A 22,739-nucleotide genomic window follows, 5' to 3' on the forward strand; every position below is an offset into this window, starting at 1 on the left:
ACCCAGAATGGGGCTGCTGTTTCTTTTCCAGATGTGGAACTTTGCAGATCTATATAAGGCTGATGTTTTATCCTTCAAATTTATTCAAGTAAAATAAAATAAAAAGAAAACCCCCAATTTTATTTTATTATCTTTGACAAAAAAGTTTGTTATCTCTTACCAAAAGTTATAGCTCTTGAAAAGTCTGGAAGCCCCATTAATGTGGCACGATTTACTGCTGAGTGGAGGATCAAGTACTTGTACTTGAAAACTTTTGCCTCAGGAAAGAACAAGTTAGGGGTTGAAGTTAGCGTTAGAATGACCATGTCAGTCTGATTTAACTGAAACTCCATTTTGTTGAATTTTCATTGCTCTTTAAAAGAAAGATAGAACCCCTTAAAGCTTTAGAGTAAAACCTCGCTCTAGAGCAAAGCCTTTTACCCAAAATTTGTTTAATTTTTTTTTTTTTAGTTTGTCTTTCCCACATTCAGTCCTTGGTACTATGGGCCTTAAAAGGAACAATGATTTCTTTAAGATGAATGTTCTCTACTAGACACAAGGTTTACTTAGGAGCTGTCTCTTATGTACCAAAATGCATAGTTTATTCCTCCTCCTATTTGTTTTTATTTTTGTTTCACAATTCCCGATGGACAGGGGAATTCCTGGAACATTTGGGCTTTGTTGATGCATGGGTGGACATTGGACCTGGGTGTCTATCCTGCACAAAGCCAACAGACCCCCTCTTAGCTTGCAGATATTCGAGGCAGAATGTTTTTGTGCCGCAGTTGGTGCTTAGCACAGTAGCTTAGGATGCGCAGTCATCCTGGTTCATGGACTGTTTCATTATTTATCATCAACCTTTTCTTGGTGCAGCCCCTGCTGGTGACCTTACAGCCTGTGCCCTCTAATGCCTGGAACCATCTGTTCTGGGGCACGGTGGTGATCCCTCCTGCTTTAACCCTTAGATGGCCACAGGAGAAAGGTGCAGATACATGTCTGTCATCTCTGTGCAGAAAAAAAACTCAAGGGGACCAAGGGCTAGTCTCTCTTCAAGAGGCAAAGAAAGGGTAGAGAATAAGAATGAGAGAATGAGGCAAAGGCAAGAGCAAAACAGAACTCGTCTTCATTCAACCAGCAGCTTCCTGATGCTGCTTTTGAAAGGTGATTGGATAGGGATGTGCATATTCTGACAGGTGATTGGATAAGGATGGGCATGTTCTGGTAGGTACTTGGATAGGGATGGACGTGTTCTGAAAGGTGATTGGATATGGATGGGCATCTTCTGAATATTGATTGGATATTAATTGGAGATTGATGGGCATTAGCTGAGTTTTCCTGGCTGCCTATGGTTGTTGACAAAGAAATTCTTTTTGATAGTGACTGCTAAAGAAGAATCATCATCATTACCTTCTTTCCTTCTCTCCTTCCTTCCTCCTTCCCTTCCTTCTTCCCTCCCTCCCTCCCTACCTCCTTCCTTCCCTCCCCCTTTCTCCTTTCCTCCCTCTCCCTCCCTCCCTCCCTCCCTCCCTCCCTTCCTTCCTTCCTTCCTTCCTTCCTTCCTTCCTTCCTTCCTTCCTTCCTTCCTTCCTTCCTTCCTTCCTTCCTTCCTTTCTTCTCTTGTTTTTGAGGCACACCGGTCAGTGCTCCGGGCTCAATCATGGCTTTGCACAGAGATCACCCTTTGGGGCTCATATGGGGTATCAGGGATCAAACACAAGTCATGCAAGACAAGTTCCCTACCCTCTGTACAGTGGCTCTGGACCCACACCTTGACTCACCTCTTCATGGAGGGTCTATTGTGTTTCCTCGGAGTCCCCACTTTACTCCTTCTCTTGGCACTGGTGTGGTCACTGCAGAAACTTTCACCAGAGTTGGGTGTCCGCCAAGGACCAGCAGGTTTCCCTGTAGAGCAGGAGAAACAAAGGAGCAGAATGCATCCAGGTCACCAGCTGAAAATGGCCTCACTAAGTGCCTAGCCAACAATTCCATGTCTTCTTCTGCACTCAGCATTAGGACTGAGTTTGTGGCAACCAATGATATTGGGGCTCTAAGCCTGTTAAACAGCCACGTGACACCAACCCCATACTCCCAGCTTGCTTTGTTGCTTTCTCCTCTGCTTCTGGTGCATCCACACAGGTGGCTGGAGAAATGTGCCGAGATGGAGCTTTGCACCTGCCACCATGATGGGCACAGGATACTGCAGCTGGTTGACTGGGGCCCCGGGTCACAGCAGTTTTACAGAATCGCAGCGTTTCTTCTCCAGAGAAGTCAAGATATACAACCTTCACAGCTCTTCCTCCCTGTGTCTCTTCCTTCTCTGACCGTTCTCAGTGTGGCCTCTGCTGGCTGCGATCTGCAGAAATCACACATAGGCAGACATCGCAGCCTTCCAGATGAGTGTATTGGCCATAATGACAACACTGGGCTGGGCCCACTTAGGGGCACACACAGCTGCTGACTCCCTGAGTCTCTTCCGATTCAGATAATCAGGACAATCACCACCTTAAAAAGGAAGTTAGAAGGTCCTTGTGACCACTAGGTCAATGTTAATTGTTAATTGTTAATGCTCACAAAGCCCTTTAGAAGAGGGTAGACCTGGGGCTTGGAGTGATAGCACAGTGGGGAGGGCATTTGCCTTGCTCATGGCCAATCCAGATTCAATATGAGAATATATTTAAATGAATAAGATTTATATGAGAATATGTTCCCCTGCCAGGAGTGATTTTTGAGCACAGGGCCAGGAGTAACCTGAATACCGTCAGCCCAAAAACCAAAACAGACACAGAGAGAGAGAGAGAGAGAGAGAGAGAGAGAGAGAGAGAGAGAGAGAGAGAGAGAGAGAGAGAGAGAGGGAGAGGGAGAGGGAGAGGGAGAGGGAGAGGGAGGGAGGGAGGGAGGGAGAGAGAGAGGGAGGGAGGGAGGGAGGGAGGGAGGGAAGGAGGGAGGGAGGGAGGGAGGGAGGGAGGGAAGGAGGGAGGGAGGGAGGGAGGGAGAAGGCAGACCTTTAGTAAAGGGTGAATGTGTGTGTTACCAGTTTTCATTGAGCAAATCTGAAGAATGCAGTATCTTATGTAACCACCCAGCCCCATTACCAGATTATTGCTTCTATTACTACTACTTTTTTTTTTTCAGGCCACACCCGTTTGATGCTCAGGGATTACTCCTGGCTAAGCACTCAGAAATTGCTCCTGGCTTGGGGGGACCATATGGGATGCTGGGGGATGGAACCGTGGTCCTTCCTTGGCTAGCGCTTGCAAGGCAGGCACCTTACCTCTAGCGCCACCTCGCCGGCCCCTCTATTACTACTCTTGATTTTGTTGTTTCCTTCTGATCATATCCGGTGGTGCTCAGAGTCTGTTTCTCGCTGTGCTCAGGACCACACAGTGCCAGGATTAGAACCTCCTTCAAAGCCTGTGCTCAGCCTATTACACTGTCTCTGGGGTCCTTTGTTATATACTTTATGGTACATAAAGACAGTCCTGCTGTCTCAGGGCTGGGAGACATTCATGGCTAAACTGATGGGGGCATGGAGATGGGGATCGAACTCGGGCTCTCAAACTTGCAAGTTTGTTCTCCACCCCATCCCACCCCCTGGCTCTCTGTCTCTCTCTGTCTCTGTTCTAAGTGGTTTGGTGATGTCTAAACTTTGCTCCTTGTGTGGGGTGGTACAGAAACTGCAGTGAACCCTACTCCAGCTGCCCAAACTAGAACAGGGTTTCTTCTGCCTGGTGGGATTTGGTGAGATCTGTTGGGGTTGATGATGTATTTGTTGTTTGTTAAAACAGAACCTATTTTCCATCTCTCAAGACCCCCAGCAGAGCCTACTCAGTCGCGCCAAAGAGGAACACTCAGTTCTTGGAGAGTGGGGGGACCTGAGCCAGACTTGAGACTCTTCCTATGGGGAGCATGTGACCCCTGCCAGGCCCACCTTGAAATCTTGCTGTGGCTGTGAGATGGCCTCCCCCCCATGGCCTTGCCGCTTCTGTTTTAAGTTTGCCAGTCACAGTGTGGGCCAATACCCCTGTTCCCCATATGGGCTAACCTGGGTACCTGCCCTTGCTTCTGCCAGCCTCCAGGCAGGATTTCCTGAAGACCCCTTTCCACAAAGCCTCCATCGTCACCAGCCTCTGGGTGGCACTGTGCCAGGGGCATGGTATGGTACCTCAGAACACGGGATGGCTTCTGCACAACTCCAACCTACAGCCTGTCCCTTCACTGTCCTCTTGTGCCCCTAGGGGGCCTTGGAGCTTCCTGAGATTTGCAGCCATACCCATTGGGCATGGTGGAAGATAGCCCCACAGGGGTCCCTCCAAAATCAGAAGGACAGTGACAGGGACACTATCTCTGTGGGAAAAAGGCAATTTCCAGCTGCCCTTTTGGGGCTCCACTTGGGGGTCACCAAATGACTGTCCCTATATTTCACTTGTCAGTTCCTGTGGCTCCTCAGAAGTCTCTGATTTCAGGGTCATTTCTGTAGTTAGAGTCAAGTGATAAGCAGGTCCATTGACTGGCCTGAACCCGCACCATCTGGTCATGTTCCCCATGGAAGCTGCTTACCGTGACCCCACTCTGCCACTTGGTAGCAGAGACAGATCCTGATAGCAGACCCCAAGAATACCCAAAACAGATCCATCCCACATAGTGGTGCAGGCTATAGCTTCTCTGCCTTCCTGTAGTCCTGCAGTGGGCTTTGGACTTCTCTCCACTGTTGTGCCAGCCTCTAAGCTGTGTAAATAGCTACTGTATTGTCCTGGGGGATCTTGTCAGGTAAACAACACTCAGGCCAGAGAGATAGCACAGAGGGCTGAGTTCTGGCCCTGCAGGGTCCTGCAAGCACCACTGGGAACTGCTCCCCAAGCACAGAACCAGGAGTCTTCCTAAGCATTACCCCCACTCCAAATATACTCCCCCACCCCAAAAAAGAAAGGAAAGGCCAGTGCAGGGAGAGCAGGCTGGCTATTGACCATAGTCGGGGTCTCTAGGATGCAGGATACATCTTGTGAGAAGCGAGACACACTGTGTGTAAGAATCGTGCCAATGATGTGAGAAGGGAACTTGGGATCTCGGGGCTTCACCTCCTCCAGGATGGAAGAGCCTCCCTTCATCCTCCTTCAGTTCAGGCTGGACTGTCCTCCATGGGACAGAGCTTATCTCGCACGTATGAGGCCACACAAATGACAGCAAAAGGGTTTTTGATTCTCAACCTGTTTTTTTGTTTGTTTGTTTGTTTGTTTGCTTTCTTGTGAGTCTTTAATGGTGCAATTGGAAACTGTCCTCATTACCCAGGATCAAACAAACCCTTCAGAATCACAGCAAACTTTTTCCTGATACATTATATATAATTCACAACATTTTGGTTCACGTTGGGAAGAAATAAATGTTCGTTAATGTCTGCTTCCCTTTGGACTAGACTGCTAGACAACTACAAATTTAAAACAAACAAAAACACATATATTGAGCGCCTTCTGTTTGCCAGGGATTGTACGGACCAGGTTCCATCCAGACCAGCAGCCCTTACCCTGTGGTGTGGATACTCTTCCATGGAGCAGAAACTAGGGCTCATAGAAGTTCTTCTGGTCAAGGTCATATGGCCTTAGGTGCAGAGTTGAGTTCTTGTTCCAGCACTGCAGTACCTGGGGATTCCTGTCACTCGTAGGGTATCAGATGTTTAGCATGAAACATCTACTTCTGTATGGCCCCCCCACCCTCTGGCTATAGAAAGCTTGTCTATTAAGCCTGGTTAAGTGGAGTTTCTGGTTAAGAGAAAAAAAAAGAGGCTACATAAATTGGGGCTGGAGCGGTGGCACAAGCAGTAGGGCGATTTCCTTGCACGTGCTAATCTAGGACAGACCTTGGTTCGATTCCCCGGCATCCCATATGTCCCCCAAGCCAAGAGTGATTTCTGAGCACATAGCCAGAAGTAACCTCTGAGTGTGACCGGGCATGCCCCCACCCCCACCTCCCCAAAGAAAGAGGCTACATAAAGTAGCTTTAACCCACACCAGCCCTATAAAAGTATATTGTCAAGTGTTAATGTGTTGTTATATTTATATAACATAGACATGCCTTTGATTTTGATCTTAATATTTCTTTTTTAATTGTAAATAACAGTGATTGTAGCTTTGAGGCCTACTGGTGGGGGGGTAACCCCAGATCAGACTCTTGAGGGATACCCAGTGTGGTGAGTGAAACTGTTCTGTTAGCAGCAGGTTCAGTCAATCAGAGGATGCCATAGCATCCATAGAGATCTTTGCCAGCCACCTCTCACCAGTCATAGCCACTACAGAGCCCAGAACAGTTTGGAGGTGCAGAAGTGCAGTCTCCACGTGGAAAGTTCTTGCTTTCTAGAGGGCAGAATCCCTAGGCTCCAGTGCACAGTTCTGGTGACAATGTGGGTGACCTTGGGCCACTTTCTCAACTCAGAGAGGAGACTAGACCAGCCTTGTGGGTCAGCCTCAGTGGTTGTTCTTCACCGGGCACTTACTTTGGGACTTATTTTTGGCACAAGTCCAAAACGCACTTCCTTGCTGAGTCATCCTACAGCCAGGTGCAGAGTTTTAAAAATGATAGTATGTACAGATGGCACCTGTCTGCTGCAATTTATTTCCTCTTTCTTTATTTTAAGCACAGTCTTCTGATTGGAAAGCAGAGTTTTCCAGTGTGTGTGTGTGTGTGTGTGTGTGTGTGTGTGTGTGTGTGTGTGTGTGTTGGGGACCAGATGCTCTGAGCATCTTAAATACCTTGAATGTACTAACTCTCTTTCCTTCCTCCTCCCCAGCCCTTTCTTTTCAGAAGATACGTTTAGACAATCACCGTTCACCTCCAATTCAAAAGATCTGCTGCCCAGTGAACCTCTTCTCCCAGGAAGAGTATCAGCTCCAGGTATGAAACACTTAACTCTGCTTCTGCTGTGCATAGCTTTAAAAAAAAAAAAAATTTTTTTTTTTTTTGAGCTGGGTAAACCTGCAGATCTTTTCAGTTTATGTGTGATCCTTATTTCTTGGGAGGTGATGTTTGGGGAAATAACAGGAGAAATGCCATCAGAACCACACCACACAAACATACACACACATATATCACTCTTAAACGGATCCCTAATAATGCCTGTTTTTCTGCTGCTGTAGGAATTGCTTGTTCTGTACCTGTTGTGAATCTTTGTCTTTACAGTGGGAAAGTGGAAGTGGGAAAGAATTTGTTTCAACAAGTTGTTTTGCACAGGCTGCTGGCAAGAACCAGGGAGGGCAAGTCTAGACACGACCTCTTGCAGCACAGGCCTGACCCCAGAGCCATGACAGCCCCCTGGGAGACCACGTTGCTTTCCATGGATGTGGCCTGACAGAGGGAGAAACTTGGGTTCAGTTTTACTCTTGTGGTGGAGCTACCACTAGGGGTGCTGGTGAGGGAGCTATGATGGAGTGCTGTGGGGACCCAGGATCCAGCTAGAGTCCTGGTACTTGGTAGGCACCAGCTCTTCCACCTGCCACCGTCTCCTTTGCACCCCTCTTCCTACTCTGTGAGACACTTCTGAGCATGTCTGTGCATCTCCAATCCCAGTGCTGCCTTCCAGAGCTGATCATCAATGAGTGGTTCTGTCCCCACTCTATTTTCCGTTCAGCTTTCTAGATAGCAAAGATAGATGAGCATGTGTACATGTGTGTGCGTGTGCATGCACATCTGTGTTCATGTGTGTTCCTGGAGAATCCTGGCTCTGGAGCTGTGCTCTGCCCTTTGCCCCAACCCATGCCTGCAATCAGATGGTCCTTGCACTGTGGAAACTCCAGCACCAGCATGGGGCCTCCACACTGGTCTGCTGTTTCCCCAGAAATGTGCCCCCTGGTGGTGGCATGTGTAGATTCTGGGCTCCTGTGTCCAGGAGGTGGGACTGGCTGGTTGGCCCGGTTGGCCCGAGCCCCAACAGGAGGGAGGGAGGGAGGGAGGGAGGGAGGGAGGGAGGGAGGGAGGGAGGGAGGGAGGGAGGGAGGGAGGAAGGGAGGGAGGGAGGGAGGGAGGGAGGGAGGGAGGGAGGGAGGGATGGATGATGGGTAGGTAGGTGGATGGGTGGGTGGGTGGTTGAGTGGGTGGACAGATGGATGGATGGGTAGATAAGTTGATGTATGGGTGGATGGATGCAGCTGCCTCCCAGTAAGCCCTTTGTGAATTGCTTTGTTTTATTTTGAATTATATAAAGAGCCCAACTGTGGCTTCTAGAATCCTAACATGGGGAGCTCACAGGTTTGCCAGGAAATTGCTCCTTTGTCTGGAGAGATGTTTTCTCTCTTGTCCCAAGTGACTGGATTACCTGCAGCTTTCACTAGAAATAAAGCACACAAAAAGCATGGTGATGGCATGCAGAGTCCCCGAGATGGGAGCATGCAGGTGCTTGGGTGCTGCCCAGCCCAAGAGGGGTTGTAGTAGTGACTCAGTGAACCACATCTCTACTGTTACCATCACCTGCTGTGAGGTTGGTAGATCCATGGGGACTTTGTAATGTCATAATTACTGCCAGGGCCTTGTCCATCAGAGGTCTGGGACCCTAAACCCCAATTCCAGGCTTCGGGGCTAAATTGGGCTTGGCTATATTTTAAGAGTTTACTCACTTACTTGGGTAGGTTCATGTATTTTGGGGGGGGATGTATGTGGTTTTCCGTGAAACACTGGATAGAATACTAATACTAATGAGATAAACTCAGTTTTCAATGTCTTGTTTTTGGGGGGAGAGTTGGTAGAGTTTGTATTTTACAGATGTAGACCCACTTCTCCAGGATAATCTGCTTGGTACTTCTCCAAGGCCTTTCCATGAGTCGAGGGGAAAGCAGAATGATGTTATAATAAACAACTCCAGTGTCCTTGGTCGGAACCATAGCACAGCAGGGAGGGCACTTGCCTTGCACATGGTCTACCCAAGTTCAATCCTCAGTATCTTATATGATCTCCTGAGCACAGCCAGAGTGATCCCTGAGTACAAAGCCAGGAGTAACCCCTGATCATCATGGGTATGGCCCAAAAAACAAACAAAAACATCAGAAACATAGTATCAGCGGGGCTTTAAAAAATTAATTTAAAAAATTAAGCTGGGTAAAGAGGCTTGAAAATTCAAAACTTAAATGATAAGTTTACTTTAAATGATAAGCAACTTGTGCTTATGAAATTCTCGCAGTCTGAAGGTGAATTCTAGAATGGACCTTTGGTGATCGTGGGAACACCCAACTGAATAATGGAAGACTTCAGAATGGAGCCTTTTAAGGGGAATACTTTGTACCGGTGTGGATAGTGATAAATGCACGTGTTTTGGTTTTTTTTTTTTTTTTACCTCCTACAGCTCCCCTGATCCTTTACCTATAATTCTGAAATTCAAGAGTTTGATTAGTTACAGATTTTTTAATTTTACAGGGTAAAAAAAAATATAATTGGGGGAAGAAGAGCTATTGACAGCCTTCATATGTTATAGCAAGGGTAAACACCATAGTTTTTTAAAGCCAAAAGAGAGGTCAGCTGGCCTGGTTCTAAAGACCCCTGGACTATTAGTTTCCTGCGATTCATCTAGGTACCATATCATAAGCCTGAAATCAGAAAAAGTATGAATCCCCAAATAACCTGTGTTCTGGAGGCTCAGAGAGGTACTGCAACCCTTGGATTATTCTACTTCTCTTCAGTCATGACAGGGATTAAGGGCACTGAAGTTCAAGTTGTTAAACTGAAGGTTTGAAGTAGACCAGACGCTACTCGGATTATTGTTTAGGACCAATGGCAGCAGATCGCTGAGTCATTGGAAGAGAATAGGGCAAGAACAAGTACACCAGTGGGGTGTCATGTCGTAGATCTCAGAGTGAGGGCCGGGCCTAGAGGGAGAAAGTGAGGAGTTGCAGAAGCAGACAAGAGCTAGCTAACTGGGGAGACTGGTTGGCTTTGCTGTAAACAAGTTCAAACGACTCCAGGATGGAAAGAGAACTGGCTTCAGTGACTCAACAGAAAATTGTTATCAGAGAAAAGAAAATCCTGGGAGTCCCTGGAGTTCTTCCCAGGGGTAAACATTATTGTTAAAATATGATCTCTATTTGTTATTTCCTTTGCAAACCTCTTCTTCCCATAGATAACACAAAGATAAATGTCTGGCCAGAGAATCAGCTCAGATTCTCAATTAGTCCCTATGATAAGTGAGGTTTCTCCTGCCAGGTTAGGAAGCCCAGTGCAGAAGCTGCGTTCTCACCACATCCATTCAGCAGGACCCAAGGATGCAGCTTTAGATACCTGTGATCAGAAGATTCAGCCAGAGTGATAGAGCACAGTGGGGAGATAGCACAGCTGTTTTCGATCCTGGCACCCCATATGGTCTGGTCTCCTGAGCCTGCCAGGAGTGATCCCTGAGCACAGAGCCAGATTAAACCCAGAGGTCCCTCCCCCCCACCACCACCAAAATAAAAACAGGAAAAAGAAAAAGCTTTGATTGGCTTCCTGGCATCTCTGGAAGAGACCTAGCATAGAGGAGATGGCCGGGAGGAGAGTACAAGTAAAGGCTCCATCCGTGTGCTGGGAGTGTGTTGTGTTTCTAGCCCAAAGACAATGAAACAAACAGCAGGGATATTGGGAGAGGAGAGAACTAGGGGAGAAAACAGCCTGGTAACCAGGCATTGAGACATAGGTCCCCTACCAGAGACCTGAGAATAACCCAGACCTTCCCTGGGAACTGGCCTCACTGACTTTCCTGAGACCCAGGCTTTGCCCCCCAGCTCACACCTCGCATTGGTACCCACCAGGCATGTCCCATAGGAAAAAGATGGAAGTCCCTGCCAGTCTCCTCTGCTCTTGGAGGGACACAGAGGACCAAGTTTCCCCATGTGTGGCTTCCTCCTGCTCCTTCTGGGGTTGTGGACTTTCCTTTATCTCATTTGTCCTGCGCTCACTCCAAGAGATTTGTCTGAGTAGAGAGAAGATGCTGGGGTCAGGCGTGTTTCTGGGTTTGCGGAGCCATTATAAGCCTGACCCATCTGATTCCACTGAATCTGCAGCTATTTCTGCTTCTGCTTCCTCTCGTCCCTCGTGAGCATAGGCTGTCCAAGAAGAATGGGGTTCCCAGCCCTTCTTTCTATCTCTGGGGCACTCCCACTTTCTCTTTGTGGGGTCTCAGTACGTCTGCTCTGAGTTAAGCCAAAAAAAAAAAAAAACCCAAAAACCTATCCTGCTCAGATGGCTAGGGACACAGGTCTCCTGGAACCTCGGTGTGAGGGGGCTGGATGTGGCCGCATTTGCTTCCAGAGCCAGCTGAGTTCAGAGGCTACAAACCTGCCAGTGATTACATTTCTAAATCCTGCTCTATATCTGATTCCTTTGCTCACTTTTCTTTTAAAACAATTTTTTTCTTGTTGCTATTATGTATTTTTCCCCCCATGAATTACAGACTAGAAGAAAAGATCAGGGCAGAGGGTTGGATTTCATTTCTTTGAGGACTTGATATGCCCATCAGGATTTGAAGAGATGAGTTTTGGGATTGTCAGTCTTGTGCCCTCCAGGACCATTTCCCTCACTTTCCTGCTTAGCCATCAGATACAAGTGGTTCGATGCTGTCTACTTTTCTGGGACCTAAGTGGTTCTTTCCCTTAAAGTACCACCCCTCACCCCCATATGCCACAAGCCCTACGAATGCCTCTTTCAGGTGACCGGCATGAAGCTGTGTTTCCATGGAGTACTGTGGCACCTTCCTCGTGGTACCTTCCTAGATTCCAATCCCTGGAGATGGACCTCCAAAGCTACCCCGGATTACAGCACAGGGTTTGCTTCAATCCTTTTTCAAACACAGCAGAATCTTTTTTAAATTTGGACTAAGTCGGGGATAAACAATATAGCATTGCATGTGGCTGTGTTTCATTTTGAAGCTTAAACTCCTTTCTGATGAAGCAAATTTATTTTCTGCGAAGAGAAGGTGACCACATACATTATTATTCAAAACCTATGAAATTGTCAGACCAAGGACCCCAGTCATCTCACTGGATTCAGGAAACGTCTCTAAGGCAAAGGAATAGGCCCTTATTTGCCCATGACTAAATGGGGGCTCAGAGAGATCCAATGACTTGCCTGTTTGGCTGAGATATAATTGACACACAGTGTTGTCTTCGTTGAATGTGGCATTTCCCAACTGGAGTGATACTGTCCCCCACTAGGGAAAGGGGGAACTGTAATAATCTGAGGGGTGTAAATGAGGCTAGAAAGGTCAGACCCCAAGATGTAGAAGTCACAGGTGAATAGAGCACTCACAAAGAAGCTCCACCAGCCACTTTGGGAGAGAAACTCTGTTTATTTTAGGTGAGTAATGAATATATATTAGGGAGAGTAAGGTTTGGTCTCTGTGTCAGCCAACCTGGCAGGATGAGAGAGAGGATTAAAACAGGGTATGAGCTCCTGTGTTTAAGGAAGACAGAATAAGGGGATTAGGGAAAGCGGGATATGTGTTCTGGGTGTTAAAACAAGGTATGTGCTTAAGGTGATTAGCTACAGAGGGGCTGTGGTCAGCTCGAGAGCAAGGAAGGACATTTTCTTAAAGAAGATAGATTTCCACGGGGATACTGAGAGTTGTTTGTTTCTGATAAATAGACCTCTGGTTTGAAGTATATAGCAACATCAAATGTCACTTATGTCATATATCTATGTCAAAATGGTCACCTCCTTAGAAATTCTACCACCTCCAAAGAATTGGCACAAGGGGCAAGTGACCAGAAATCAGTTGTTTAGTTAGCGTCTGTCACAATGCAGTTATATTCTTGTTTTGTTTAATGAAAAGTCGAAGACCTGCTCCTTGCTTCTCCATGTTCAGAGATATGCAGTATTATCAGTAAGGTCTGCACACTCAGCCTTCACATGTGTGACTCTGTTGCAGAGAGATTGAGTGGCTTGCTCTTCATCACATACTTTGAGCAGAGCCCCAGGCGTGTCAACCGGAGCTACTCACACTGTCTGGTGTCCTGATCTGGCACCTGATAAGTAAGTTAATGAGTCTCTGGGTGAACAGGGAAGGCCCTTCTCCAGTATTTGCCCCTCACATGCCCCCATCAGTGGGCATTTGGGCATTTCTGCTGCTTAGTCTTTTTTTAATTATTCAGCCAGAATAAAATGCAGTCTTTTAAGTGAATGATTTCATGTCCTGATTCACAAGTGTGACTCTGAGACCCTTCTTCCCATGACAAGTCTTCCCCTTTTTTGGATACCTACTATCATAGATATTTGGTAACACAGTGCCTTCAAATGTTTCTTTCTAGTTCCATTAAGGACATTAAAGAAGCACTTTGTGTTTCCTATGAGTCTCTGGTCCACCAAAGCCATGTTGTGAAACTGTGGAAAGATCTCTTGGCTTTGTAAAGCATAATCCTGAATTTGATGGTGATCCAGTTGATAGAAAACAAGACACACTTCCAGACCAGGAGGACCAAGGTTAACCCCTAGCCCAATGTCCAATAGAAAGAATAAACTAGCTCCAAACTCTTTCCACATTCCCTATATTTGGGGCCCACACCCAGCAATGAACATGGATTGAGCCTGGGATAACCACATGCCAGACAAACACACTACCCACTACATTATCTCTCTGTCTCTCTAGCCCACACATCCCCCATTTTCATTTTATGGAAGGGGGCTGGGACCACACCCAGCAGCACTCAGGGGTTACTCCTGGCTTTGCACTCAGAAATTCCTCCTGGCAGGCTTAGGGGGGATTATATTGGATGCTGGAGATTGAACCTGAGTTGGTTTCCTGGTCTGTAGCATGCAAGGCTAGAGAAATGCCCTACATGCTGTCCTATTGCTCCAGCCTCCCCTATTTTTAAAGAAACTGTTGTGTGTAACAAGACTCTAATCTCTTCCTCAATATCCTTGGTAAGACCAGAGACTGTGAGTCCAGGGAAGTAAATGTCTAGTTAGGGACTTTAGAAATTGTATCACCAGGGCCCGGAGAGATAGCACAGCGGTGTTTGCCTTGCAAGCAGCCGATCCAGGACCAAAGGTGGTTGGTTCGAATCCCGGTGTCCCATATGGTCCCCCGTGCCTGCCAGGAGCTATTTCTGAGCAGACAGCCAGGAGTCACCCCTGAGCATGGCCGGGTGTGGCCCAAAAACCAAAAAAAAAAAAAAAAAAAAAGAAATTGTATCACCTCCAAAGAATTGGCAGGAGGCACAAGTGATTATAAATATTTTCAAAAGACACAGTATCGATGGTGCAAGTGACTAGCAGAGGCAGAGAAAGGGTTTGGGGGCTTGATGTTCATCATGTGTAATTTTGTGCACATTCATCAACATCAGGCTATATTTAGGACAGTATTGTTGTATTTGTTGGAGTTAGTAAGTTTATTCCTAAACAGTCCAGTCACCTGGAGACCATAAAAGACAGTCGCACTTTCATAGTAGTAATAATAACGACAGCAGTATTTTCAGTGGGTGGGTGCCTTGTCATTGGCAAGAATATTTCCATTTATAGCACCAATTGCCATGACATGGATATTGATGATATCTGGATCCTGATGTGTTTTGAACTTTAAAAGCATTTTTTACAACCTAGAACACTACTTCGGGCTTCTTGCAGCCATGATGAGCCCATTTTAGTTCTGAAGTTTTCTGGGGAGCAAGATTTTAATATGACATAATCTCCTGATCAAGATTCCCCTTACTGGAGGCTATAAGTGGTATGCTGACCTCTAGTCCTATCTGCCCTCACCAAACAAGTGTCCTATTCAGCATGTAGGCAAATTCCAAAGGAGGGCTGTCAGTTCCACTAAAAGCTTTGTGGGGAGAAACACTTGGTATCTGAGTGACACCTTCTCAAAAGATAATGAATTTGTATGCCTAAATCTTATGCAGTCTTATCAGTGTTAACTCGGTGAAAAAATTAAAATTGCATTGATGATAGATGGGAGATGAATGGATGAATGGATATGTGGGTGGATGGATGAATAGATACACACAGATGATGGATAGATGAATGAATTCATACTTGTATACACACACACAAATAATGTATTAAGTCCATGTAGATCTACATGGGTGGAATTTACCTTCTGAGTGGCAAGAACATTTTTTTAAAGCTTGGTGATCTCTTTGAAGGAGAATATTCAGCCTGATTTAGAAACCTCCCCTGTTCATCTAGAAGAAGCCACAGACACAAGAAAATCTCTGTGGTTGTAGGGGAAAGCAATTTGATCCCTGCCCAGAGTAGGGCACAGGGTGGTCACACATTGTCAGAGATGACTGTCAACACTCTGGACCTTGTGGGAAATGGCAACATCCTCTCCAATTCCGTCTGAGTTGGGGTCTCTGCTTATCCCTGGTGCTCTACTCACTTGAGGCCTGGCCTTGACTCAGAAGCTCCCAGGAAATTTTCCAGGCATCACTTAGAAGGCCTCAGCATAGTGTGTGTCTTTGCTTTACCTTTGCAAAGACTCCTGAGGTATCTTGATCCTGAGTAGTGCTATCGAAATCCTGAGTGTGTCCAATTAATAATGAACCAGATTTGTTTAAAAATTGTAATGTGGTGATCCCGACATTACTTGGAACCAGCTCATTCAATCTGCGTGGCCTTTTCTGTAAATAAAATGTTTTGTGGTTTTTTTTTTTTTTTTTTCATTTCTTTGCTACTAAGATACATATTCTCATTTCAGGCTTTCTTCTTTGGTTTTAGTTTTCTCTTGGTTACCCTAACCAATATAGTAGGCGAAGAAAAAGCGTAAAAGACGGTCCATTGCAAATGACAGTCTCTTCCCACCGAAATCTACTCTGCATTCTTCTTCTGGGTCAGACTGATTGGTGTGTCAACACTGCAAGAGAGGCCCTCCAAAATCACAGCCCTCTTATTGATGTAGCCTAGTGGAAGAACAGGAAGAGACTTCATTTGGGGGTGACACAGAGAGCAGTTTTCCCCTCATACACCATTTCCTTTCACTAGGTACCCAGCACTTCTGTTCCAATTGTGCATCCCACAAAGCAAGTTGGGATGTAGTAGCATGCACAGATGCCCACCAGTCTTTCCATTTGACGCTGATGTTAGATCTCTTGCTCATACTGAGATCTCTCTGAAGCCAATAGGTTCTAAACTAAGCAACATTTCTCCTGCCTCCTCTCCAGAATCCATTCATTTTGCATTTTGCTGCATATGACTTTCTCTTAACTCTCCACACTTCTGTCCCATTAGCACAGCCTGTCATAAATCCCTCCTCCTCGACCTCTCTTAGATGTGTCCTATCATTTTTTGAGGAGAGTTTCATGTTTCAATACCAGTGACATACAGGTCCAGCATTGTTGAGGCCACTAGGACCACATCCAACTGTATTTGGAAGGGAAAGCATATGTTGCCAAAGATAAAACCCTTATACATGCAAGGCCAGTGCTCCAGTCCTTTGAACTGTTTCTTTGGCCTCTAAATACATTTCGTTCTTTCTGTGCTGCTACAGTGACTTTATTCAAATCTCCATCATTAATCCTCTGGGTTACAACAGACTCTCATGGCCCACTCACCCCCAGTATCCATTGTGGCTCATTCAGCCCATCTCCCATCCTATAGCCAGAATAAATGTTCTAGAAGGCAGGTCATATCCTCTCGGGCTCTATTCCTGGTGCTTCTTACTGCCCTCAGATACAGGCTCCACTTGGCCTGTTGGCCCGAACACTCTCTCGCTCTTTACCACTCCCTAATCACCAGCTCGTCTCTGCCTCTTGGGAAACAGTCCCCTGTACTCCAAGACGGGATTAGCAGCCCTCCTTTTGGTGTCCTTGGGGATTTAGAATTTCCTGTTTACCCATCAGCCTTCTTCTGCTTCGCTTCAAGTTCCACCATGGGCATGAACTGCCAGTGGCCCCTAAGCTCACCTGAACTTAGCCTTTGTCTTAGTTGCACAACGAATCTTGGATGCAAGTAGATTGCTGAAAACTGGTTTTTCTAGAACTCATGTTAACTATCTTCAAGGGAGAACTAGTCACGGCTGGTTTTGACCACAATTAAGAGGAACCCCTTTAAAAATATTCATAATGTGCTAGAGGTCTTATACTTTTACATTAAAAACATTGGGAGTTAGAAAGGTAGTATAAAGGGTAAGGCTCTTGCCTTGCAAGCACCCAACCTGGGTTTGAACCCTGACACTATATATGGTCTCCCCAAGCCCCACCAGGAGTAGTCTCCCTGAGCACAGAGCCAGGAGTCAGCTCTGAGCAAACCCCTAGATCTCTGGGAAATAAATCCTCCTGGATTGCATGATACCATAGTTTGCAAAAATGTATACATAGAAGAAAGAAGAAAAGATCTAGTTATATTGTTAGAAATGTTCATTATTAATCAAGTTCAGTCAAGATTTCCAATGATTTTTACTCCTATTGGTGAGACTTCCATGTTTAGAATAAGTATATATCATTTTTATAGCTGGAAATCATCAATAAGTTATTTTCTTGTTGAAAAAAAGAGAGCCTATCTTGTCTATTCTATTCCTGAAGTCTTGACACTGGAGCTGTCTAGAAGTTTTTATAAGGTTATGCCAGGAGCTTGGGGCCAGACCAGTAAGAGTAGAACCATGTGTAAATGTGATGACACACCCCCATTCCCCCAAAGGCCAGGCTACAAAGCACAGTGAGACAGAGACATCTTCAGTTAGAAGAGGTACCAAATTGAAGGATGTTTGGAAAATACACTTGGGGGTACTGTCTTACAGTCCTGGATTTATTGGTAGTGACTCATTCCTTACTGTCCCTTACCGTCCTCCATATACACTCATCTACCTTTTTCTTCTCTTACAGGTCTTTTTAGTCCAAATGATTAAATCATCTGTAGTCTTAATTCTCAACTGTAAGTTTTCAGGCATCTGAGTCACTGGCCCAGAGCCTCTTCTTCACTTGAATGGAATTAAGCTCAGGGACATTCTCTGAAACATTCCTGAGTGAGCATCAGTGAAGTGACTAGCAGAGAACCTGTCTCTGGACAGAGATGGGGAAAAACCTGGCAACAGAACAGTGAGGGCGTTGACTAACCCAGCAGCCAAATGATTTACAAAAAGAGAGATTAAATCCAAATTCAGGTTGGCAGTTGCGTCTGGGGCAGGAAGGCAGGAATGAACAAGTCCTGGGGCTTTCAGGTACATATTTTGTCTTAGAGGCAAAGTAACTCACACACATGATTGTGTCCCTGTTGTTCGCTAATTCAGTGTGTACTGTGGAGGTTCTCACCAAAAGAAAAGCAGGGGGGAATTTTGACTCTGACCAACACAAATAAATAACACCCATAAAAGTTCTCTGGCGAAGGATTTTACTATGGAGGCCCTGCTCTCGGTATGTGGAAGTTATTTTTCACACTTATTTCGGCCAAATTGTTTTTCATTTTTATGGAACATGTTCGTTTTTAAAGCTCTCTGGTCTAGCTCCCAACTGTTACTTTTATCGCTCGAAAATGTGGTATTTTAAAAATATCATCGCTGGTGTCATACTCAGACTTGTCTCAGATTCCATGCTTTTCATAGTAATTAGTGTGGGCTTTATTTTAAAATCATTGGGGTAGTGGGGTAAAAAGAAAGGAATAAAATGAAAGTTCACCAAAGGGTTCCTAACAGTTGTGTTGAAGCAAGTAGAAAAATGTTCACGGACCCCCATCTCCACCTCCCACAAACACACACATACTTATCTTTGTTCTTATAGTGCATTAGAATGAGCATGAACTCTTAGAAGTCACATTTATTAGTCCCATGTAGAGAACAAAGAGAAGATTCTCGGCATTTAACTGATGCTCCGTAATTATTGCCGGTTCTACATGTGGCAGAACTTAACTTCTCATGACAGAATGAGCAAGTATTGGCAGTCTTTTCCAAAATTTTCAGTTCCAGACAGGTCAGAGACTCTCAAAGAGCCAGGAAATCCTCCATAGGAGACCTGGTTCTGAGCACAGCTTTTTTAAATACCTTGTTCAGTGTGGAGCCTTCCTAAGCTTCCTTGTGGAATGAAGTTCACAGGTGACTTCTTTTTGACCTTCCTAAGGAAATGAATATATTACATTTATCTCAGGGCTCCAGCTGTTGGAGAAACATTGGTCCCATCTTATTCAGTGTGATAATTGTGAAGGGCATGTGACTGATGAGACCATTGTATGGTTGTCCTGTGTGCATGTGGTGTGGGGATTTTCCACGTGTGTTCACTTGGGTCTAATTCATGATACAGTTGCTGCTAATGGGGAGTCTGCTTAGTAGTTCTATCACAGAGGATAAAGCACACTCACATTTTTGTTGCTTCTATTTCCTTTTCTAACTAATAAAGCCCTTTGAGCAGAACAGTCGTTAGCTTTCCCCTCAGACGATTTCCAGCCCTTCCATATCAGTGAAATGAGATTGTAAGAAAGAAGAAATGAATGAAAGAGCAGCAGGGTATCACTAAGTATTTGATGACTGGAGTGGAAAATGGCTGTAAGGTGCCACTGGGGTAGAAAGAAAACTCAATCCATTCATTCATTCATTCAACAAAACTTTTTTAAGTATGTATCACATGACCTGAATTTCTCAGGACCTGAAGGAACAGCACGTAAAACAAGTTTCCCAAATCTGTGCCTTTTGGAACTTGGGTTTTAGAAATTATTCGGTATCTTAAATGTATATGCACCCAGGGGCCGGAAAGATAGCATGGAGGTAGGGTGTTTGCCTGGCATGCAGAAGGACAGTAGTTCGAATCCCAGCAAATCATATGGTCCCTGAGCCTGCCAGGAGCGATTTCTGAGCATAGAGCCAAGAATAACCCCTGAGTGCTGCCAGGTGTGACCCAAAAACCAAAAAATATATATTTTGTACTATTACATAGAAGAGGAGCTTCCCAGAATCTGAATCAATAGATCATAGGACGCCATGAAGACTAGTTGATGTAAGGAGACACACTAGGGTACTGTCAGAGTGAAGGGAGCATGATCTGAAATAGATGTTCTGAAGAATCAGACCTGTACCCCTGGAACAAAGAGCACCATGCTGTATCTTGGGGACCTTCCAAGTACAGGGAACAGGAAGAACTTGGGAAGTGGCAGCTTTTGGGGGTGGGGAGGCAGAAAGGGGTACAGAGTTAGTGTCTCGAGCTCTGAATGGCTGGAGTCATTAGAGTGTGGGGAGCTGAAGGGACATGAGCTCCCTTCCATTTAACAGACTTAATCTGACTTGTTCTTGTTTAATCTCTAAAGGCCTAATAAAGTTCCCTGCAAGGCTTAATGGAAACAAAGAGGCCCGGCCTCAAGATAAGAAAAGGCAAAGAAAGTTAATTTAATTTGCTAGGTATTATTTTTATAGTGGGATGAGACCTGTGCATAGCTCTTAAATAATTAAATATTGATAGTGAGGTCTGCCCAGCATTTATCTCACTTAGTTTTTCTTTTTATTAAGTTATAAAAGAAGAATATATCTTTATGTTTCATTGATGTGTATGTGTATTCTTTATTACTTCATAGCTTGTGAGAGCAAGCTGACCAAGATCTTTGAAACCTTTCACTATTTAACTGAATATTTATGAGTCTGCAAAACTCATCCTGATAACTAACAAGGCTCAGAAAGTTACAGAACTTGAGATCAGAATTTAAAAAACAATAATGAAGAACAGAAGACAAGTCCATTGTTAAGAATTCATTGTAGAAGAGAGAATGGGCCTACATAGGAAGGTGAATTGAGCTTCATACAAGAATTGCTCCAGCATTATTTATAAAGAGCTATGTCAGGAAACTATTAATTCACCAATAAAACTGCACATTTCTCTAACAAATGCTTACAAAGCATGCCTCAGGGCTATTGTATATGTGAGTTTTCCCAGCACTGCCATTGGAGAAGTGATTTACAATCTTAAAATCACTAATGATGGCATTTTACAAATGTTGAACCGAATTATATTGTGTAACACAATAACATCCATTATTTGCAACCAAATCTCTAAATATTTCTTGTATCCCTGCACTTCTGACCATCAGAAGGGCTCCACATTTGCTGGTTTCATTTTCCTTTGCACCACTTACAGAAATTATACTTAATAAGGAATTTCTTTGCCTCCCCTACTTGGGGGCATTACCAAGTACTAAGGTGGTAACAGCCTCATTCTTTCAACTGCGATTACCCCCACCACTGATGAGCTCCCATTCAAGACCACCTTTGGGCTAATTCTACCACTTCCTCCCTCTCTCCAAGAGCCCTTGGTAGCTGAAACCACTTTGTCAAAGATGTGATGCGTTTGCCACGTAATCTAAGGAAATGGAGACAGCCTGGACTTCTCAAGACGTGTTATATCGAAATTTGTTGCTGAGCTCAATTTGTGTCTTTAATGGTTTTGAGCCACTAGAACAGAGGAGGTGATTATCCTGTCTAGACCTGCCGGTGGGCCATTCCTCAGTGCAGGCGTGTCCGAGATAGTTTGCTGAGACGGGCGTAAGATGCTGTTTCAGTGATCAAATAAGCAGTTCATGCCTTGGCTGGCTAGCTGTGAGGCAACGACTTAAACACGGAGCTGGCGCTGAGTCTGAATTACAGTTTTCTTTAGGATGAGGCGAGCTCCAAATGCCACTGGAGTGAGGGATGCAGTGATCGGGAGAAGAGAGAGATGCTTTCCCATGTGTGTGCACGTATATGTGTGTATGTTTTCACACATTACTTAGCTTGTGGTATCGAGCTGGCCAAGATCTCTAAAAGAACCTTCACAATTTTAAGTAGGAATTTCCACTTAAGAAATTTGATAATTAAGGAAAATCTTAGCTGATAAACCAGTTGCTCCTGACAATAGGGTAATGCAGGAAAATAATAGGGCACGTTTTAGCAAAAAATAAATGTGTGTAAAGAAAGCAGCTATTTCAAGAAACAGGATTTTTTTTCTCCTTTTTTTTTTTAACTTTTGGTATGCATAAATAACCCAGAATGTTTCTGTCCTTGGTGCACTGAATGCATTTAAGTCATTTTCATTTTATTGGGAGAACTGGAGTACACCCGCAGTTGGACCTTAGGGAAATCATTACTTGCTGAAGCTAAATGATATTGCTGATTCCATTACATTCTTGGGGCGTCAGATCCCTGATTCAGAAGCAATTCTTTGATCCATTGGAAAGCCTTCGCCACCTTGAACGCAGGCAGAGCAAACATCGCCCTAGTCTGATGGCGTGCTCTAGGTTCCCGTGATGATGGTATTAACTCCTCTCACACTCCATTCAGGCCACTGTGTAAATCCTTCTGCAAACAGCTGGATTCCATCGTGACAGCCTTGATGTGCAACTGAAGAGCAAGAAGAGATCCCGGGACACTGTTTGCTAACCAACTTCAGCTCTTGTTTCTCAAAATGCCCAGTTTGATGCCATGAGAGGGATTTCTAACAGCAAGAATTGTAAATCTGCTTTGGGGGGGAAGAAGATTTGTTGTCTTCTGTATTGGCTTTAATGAACCCAGTTTCACATGTTTAAGTGTGTGTGTTGGGGGAGAGGGCAGACAAAGTCAAACTGCAGCAGTAGTTTGGCTTATGGATCAATCATAGAAACCATCTACCTGGGCCAGAGCGATGGCGCAGCAGTAGGACGTTTGCCTTGCATGAAGCTGACCCTGGACAGACCTTGGTGATCCCCTGGCATCCCGTATGGTCCCCTAAGCCAGGAATAAGCCCTGATCATCACTGGGTGTGGCTCAAAAAAGAAGAAGAAACCCATCTTCCTCTCTTCTGTTTCTTTGGTTTCTAAATTATTTTGCTTTTTTTTTTTTTTTTTTTGCTCCTTTTTTAATACACTGGTTGAGACTTAGTAAGCTCATTTTTTGCAGTCTGCCG

At 45.0% G+C, this 22,739-nt stretch overlaps 1 protein-coding gene across 2 annotated transcripts in view; it reads left to right on the forward strand.

Annotated features, from left to right (window-relative positions):
* Positions 1–22,739, forward strand: part of ZNF827 (zinc finger protein 827) — a 174,523-nt gene that overhangs the window by 111,571 nt on the left and 40,213 nt on the right. For both annotated transcript variants that reach the window (XM_049769979.1, XM_049769980.1), the window contains exon 8: positions 6,758–6,861. In XM_049769979.1, coding sequence (XP_049625936.1) covers positions 6,758–6,861 — 104 coding nt within the window. The remainder of the gene's footprint in view (positions 1–6,757; positions 6,862–22,739) is intronic.

Source organism: Suncus etruscus, chromosome 3 (assembly GCF_024139225.1).
Source record: "Suncus etruscus isolate mSunEtr1 chromosome 3, mSunEtr1.pri.cur, whole genome shotgun sequence".
Taxonomy (NCBI): Eukaryota; Metazoa; Chordata; class Mammalia; order Eulipotyphla; family Soricidae; genus Suncus; species Suncus etruscus.